General features: G+C 41.4%; 1 protein-coding gene across 1 annotated transcript; it reads right to left on the bottom strand.

The window, feature by feature from the left end:
* Nucleotides 1-4,403: 4,403 nt before the first annotated feature.
* LOC111521475 (olfactory receptor 9A2) lies at nt 4,404-5,347 on the bottom strand. The gene is given in 4 exon segments (XM_023184882.3): nt 4,404-5,030; nt 5,033-5,089; nt 5,091-5,323; nt 5,326-5,347. Coding segments are annotated over 4 exon segments (939 nt in total).
* Between the last annotated feature and the right edge of the window lie 573 nt (nt 5,348-5,920).

A 5,920-nucleotide genomic window follows, 5' to 3' on the forward strand; every position in this document is an offset into this window, starting at 1 on the left:
AGTGGATTCATTTTCATGAGCATGAATAAATTCATGAGAGGGCAAGAGAGTTCAGCCTCTCTTGCTCTCTCTCCCTCTTTCATTTCTGCCTTCCACCATGGAATGACACAGCATGAAGGCCCTTGGCAATGCCAGCACCATGCCTTTGAACTTCTCAGCCTCCAAAATCATGAGCCAAATAAACTTCTTTTCTTTATAAATTACTTAGCCTGTGCTATTCTAACAACAAAAAATAGACTAAAATAGAAAATGTGCACCAAGAGTGGGGCTTTTGCTATAACAAATACTTGAAAATGTGGAAGTGGCTTTTAGCTGGGTAATGAGCAGAGGTTGGAAGAATTTGGAAGGGTAGGCTAGAAAAATCCTAGACTACCGTAAATTGAACATTAAGGGAAATTCTGGTAAGAACTCAGAAGAAAAGAAGAAATGTAGAAAAATCTTAAACTTTTATAAGATTACTTACGTGGTCATGATCAGAATATTGGTAGAAATACGAAAAGTAATGGCCATTTTGATGAAAGCTGAGTCAGAAAAGAGGAATGTCCATCTTTTTTTTTTTTTTTAAAGTAAAGGCCATTCTTTTTATGAGGTGGCAAGGAATTTAACTGAATTGTGCCTGTGTTAGTCTGTTCTCACATTGCTATAAAGAAATACCTGAGACATGTATCAAAAAAAAAAGAGTTTTAATTGGCTCATGATTCTATAGGCTGTACAAGAAGCACAGTGGCTTCTGCTTTTCAGAAGGTCTCTAGAAGCTTCTAATCATGGCTGAAGGCAAAGGAGAAGCAGGCATCTTATATGGCAGGGGCAAGAGCACGAGAGAGAAGGGAAGTGCTACACAATTTTAAATGGCCAGGTGTCATGAGAACTCACTCACGATCTATCACAAGGACAGTGCCAAGGGGAATGGTGCTAAACCATTCATGAGAAATTTGTCCCCATGATTCAATCACTTCCCACCAGGTCCCACCTCCAACACTAGGGATTACAATTCGACATAAGGTTTGGGCAGGGACACAGATTAAAATTATATCGGTGTCCATGCCCATGGGTTTTATGGACAGAATTTAAGAGTGATTAATGAGACTATCTGGTGGAAGAAATTTCTAAGCAAAACATTGAAGGATCTGCATGGCTACTTTTAACCATATATAGTAAACTGTAAGAGAAAAGAAATAACTTAAAGATGAAATCTATAACTTAAAAAAAAAAAAAAGCGGAATGAAAAGATTCTGAAAATTTTCAGCCTGCCCACATAAAGAACGAAAAAATGTGTTTAAGAGAACAGACCAAGGGTGTGATCAAGTGACCATTTGCTAATGAGATTAGTATAAATAAAAGGGCTCACCAAGACAATGGGCATTTCAGAGATCTTTGAGGCTGCTCATCCCATTACAGGCCTAGAGATCTAGAAGGGCAGAATGGCTTTGGGGAATGGGCACAGGGTATGCTTCACAGGCCACCTGGAGTTGCTGCTCCCTGCATTCCAGGACAGTGTTCTTTGGCTGCTCCTGGTGTGGTTGAAGTAACGCCAGGTGTGGCTTGACCTACCACTCTGGAAGGCCAGTACAAATGGTAGACTTTGGTGGCATCCATTTGGTGTTATTTCTACAGGCATGCACAATGCAAGAGCTATGGTGGCATGACTTCCTCCACCTAGATTTCAAAGGATGCCACGTGAAGTCTCTGGGCTCAGGCAGAAACCTGCTGCAGGAGCAAAGTCACCACAGAAAGTCTTCACCAGGGGATGCCTAGTGAACCCGTGGGAGCAGAACTGCCTGGCACTCAAGAACTGCAGAGCTACTAGTGTGCAGTGCCAGCTTGGGAGAACTGCAGGCCCTAGACTCTAACCTGTGAGAGCTGCTGAGAAGACTGACCACATCAAAGGCTTGAGGGCTCAACCCCAACCCCAGCATGCCCAGGATGTGGGACATGGAGTCAAAGGAGATTATTTTCCAGCTTAAAGACTTAATGTTGTTTTTCCTATTGGGTTTTAGACTTACTTGGGACCAGTCATCTCTTTTTTCTTGCCTATTTTTTTCTTTGGGAATGGAAATGTCTATTGTATGCCTGTCTAACATCATATTTTGGAAAGACGTAACATTAATTCACAAGCTCACTGATGAAGAGAAATTTTCCTTGGGATAAATCGTGCCTTGAGTCTCGCCTGTATCTGACTTAGATGAGACACTTGACTTTGGACTTTTGAGTTGATGCTGGAATCAGTTAAGACATTTAGCAGCTATGGGGAAGGGATGAATGTATTTTGTATGTGAGAAGGACGCTACTTTTGGGGAACGAGGGGTGGAGTGCTATGATATGAATGTCCCCTCCAAAACTCATGTTGATATTTAATTACCATTGTGACATTGTTAAGAGGTAAGACCTTTAAGAGGTGATTAAGTCATGAAGGATATCCCCTCATGAATGAATTAGTGCTGTTTTCACAGGAGTGAGTTTGTTATTCTGAGAGTGGATTTGTTATGAAAGTGGGTTTGGCCCTCTCTTGCTCTCTCACTCTGGCCCTCTCTTGCCCTTCCACCTCTGGCATAGGATGACACAGCACAAAGGCCCTTGCCAGATGCCGGTGTTATGCTCTTGAATCATAAGCCAAATAAATTCTCAGTGTCCAGAATCATAAGCCAAATACGTTTATTTTCTTTGTAAGTAATCCAGGCTGGTATCATTTATATTCTGTTATAGCAATGCAAAATGGACTACCACTATCTAATTATGACTGTATTATAACTTAATTATAGACATCTACTATCTAATTATTTGGATCTTATATCTTATATTTCTACCAGAAGTTGATTTTTAAAAAACCCTATTTGCCAGCATTCAGATCAACACTTATTATTCTCAGAGTTTTATTATGTTTTTCCAGTCTGATGGATGGCTAAGTAAACTTTGGCAAGTTATTTAAATTCTCTGAGCTTCTATTGTCTCATCCCTTAAAGGATACTTCTCTGGATTAATGCATTCGAAAAAAGGTATTCTTTCTGGTCCAGAACAGATCTTCATTTACTGGGCTTGGAAACCATGGGCACCTTTGTTTAAGCAAAAGTCTCCCCTTTCTCCAGCCAATGCCGTCCCACCAGAGCCCATTGGTTGGCTTGCAGAGCATGGGTTGGCTGAATTTAAAGCTCATTCCCTACCTTGTCTGGTACTTTAATGCAATGCAAACTACCCAAACATACATGATGGTTTTCACTCCTCACAGGACAGGACAACATGGCATCTTCACACATTTCTCTTTAAAATTCTCAGTAGCCTCATCATCCCACTGCTGAACAGCTCAATTTTCTCACTTACTTTAGGGCTGGTAGAATCTGCTGATTGTTGTTGTTTAGGTGAACTTCTTCCTTTTAAGGACTTCTTCCAATATTATGTGAAATTCCAACAGTTATATTACCAAACAGCCAATCCCTGGAATTGCTAGAAAGCTAGCTGGGAGTCAAAAGAGTACTCTCTTATTTTTAAAAAATTCTGCCCACAGATAAGATATACATGATGGTGCTGAGACGATTGGATTTGAGAGATGGAGAATCAAAAGACATTATAAAGTTTGAAGACTAGATCTGGATACAGTCTGAACAGACATAGTTGTTTTAAACAGCCATAAGATACAGGATGCTCTCTAGAATTAGTCATTTAGTTCTTATTTGCCCCTGTCCCTATACTCACCACAAAGAAGGGCAGTGAAAGGAATATGCTGAAGCTTAGCAAAAATAACTTTTCCCCCATTTTTATCCTCAAATATTTTTATTTTCTTTACACCACAAATATCTGCTGAATGAGAAGCATTCCAATCCTCATATCACCACTCTAGACTGGTTCTGTGACAAAACGTAAACAGCGTTACACTTCCTTTCCAGTATCAATGGGGCAGAGAGAAAGAGCCTTAGGATACCTAAAATGCATGTAGCCATTTTGTCAAAAAATTGCACAAAAATATAGGGAAGGACTCAGCAACAGTTGATGAAGGACCAAAGTGAGCATCTATACCTTTGTACTCTGATTAGGACACCTCTCTCAGTCCACCTCCCTCCACACTTCCTCCCTTCCCCAGAAAATACATTTTCAGAGATGGACTATAAGGAAATGAATTGGGCTAATAGAACTCTTACAAAAATGTCTGCATTTCCTTTCTCTAGTCCCTCCCAAATCACAAGAATATGTTCAACAGTGGAAACAGGCAGGAACTAAGGCTATGAGATTCTCCCACGCAGACAATGGATTTCATTATTACCAGCCTAATCTACTTCCATGGTGTGATGGCAAATTGTACACACTCTTTGACTTTTGTAATGATGATAAGAGAAAAGAGGAGTTAGAATTTTCTAGGTGACTTAATAATTAACCGTGAGGCTTGTACCACCTAAAACTGACTTAGAGAACAGCTAATCTTTGAGGAGTTAACAGCAGCATTCCACTCCATCTTGGAGGGCCTCTTTGACTTTGTCATTCCAAAGAGTAAAGAGGAAAGGGTTCAGGAAGGGGGTTAACACAGAAACCAACAGGGGAAATACCTTATTGTACTCGACTCCCTGTGTTTGCTTGGGTTTCACATAGAGAAACAAGCAGCTGCTGTAGCCGATTATAACACAGGTGAAGAGGGAGGCACAAGTGGAGAAGGCTTTCCTCCAGCCAGAGGCTGACGGGATCTTGAGGATGGTGGAGATGATGTAGGTATAGGAGACAATTGTAGAGATTGACGAACCAATGAGATTAAAAATAGCCATTAAGAAAGAGATAAACTCTGTGAAAAGAGTGTTGTCACAGGACAGTTTGAGCAATTGCCCTCGGTCACAGTAAAAATGGTCTAACGAATTTGATTTGCAGAAGGTAAACTGAAATGTGGCATAGACCAGCCAGATTTCAGAAAGAAATCCAAATACTCATGACACTATTACCACCCAAATACAGGTACTGCTGCTCATAATGATGTTGTATCTTAAAGGATTACACACAGCCACGTAATGGTCCACAGCCACCTCTCCAAGTAATGCAAACTCTGTGGTCCCTACAGCAAGGTAGAGGAAAAGTTGAGCAATACATGTAGACAAAGATACTGTCTGCATCTCAGGGAGCAGCAATCCCCAAAGCATCATGGGGATGATTATGGTTGTGACCAGAATCTCCAGGGCAGAGAGGTGGCCGAGGAAGAAATATATGGGGGACTACAGACATTTCTCCACACAGATAATCACGATGATGACCATGTTTCCCATTAATGTCACTAAACAGAAGAAAAAGAACATAGCAAAAAGAATGTGGTGTAGTCCTTGGGACCCAGGGAAGCCTAGAAGGTGGAATTCCTGGCACTAGAGTGGCTGTCCATCATTTAGTCCTTGATTCTGCTTCTTTTGAAGCACAGAGATTAAAAGAGAGGTGGCATTGCTCCACATGGTCCTGCTCTCAAGAGAGAAGGAAGACAGATTAGGATAAGAAACTACTTCCAACCTGAGAATCAGGTGACATGTCCCTGCTACTGTGTTCGGCACATACGTAGCTTGAGGTACATGTTGTCACCCAAGTCTACAAGTGAGGCTCTCATTTCCCTGTATAACCAGCCCCCTGGAATGGGGGAAGACATCTTTTTCTACTGGTGGTGAAATACCTTCCTTGCCTTTTTCCCCATGGAAAGATGTACCTTCTCTCGGGGGCAGAGGCTAACACCTTTTAAATAGGCCCGTTTTGAAGGTGAGTCAATCAGGTCCCTCCAGTCCTGGAGTTGTCCTACTTTCTCTTAGGTTAACTGTGCCAGACGACATAAAGGCATTTCATATGATGTTCAAAGGATGAGAGTTTTAAACCCCAGCTCTCATCTGTAATGGTAATGCATAGACCCACCTTTGGGGCCAGCAGAAAGGAGGCAGAGGATGTAAGACCAACATCTCTGCTGTTCCAGATTTTA

Source organism: Piliocolobus tephrosceles, chromosome 8 (assembly GCF_002776525.5).
Source record: "Piliocolobus tephrosceles isolate RC106 chromosome 8, ASM277652v3, whole genome shotgun sequence".
NCBI lineage: Eukaryota > Metazoa > Chordata > Mammalia > Primates > Cercopithecidae > Piliocolobus > Piliocolobus tephrosceles.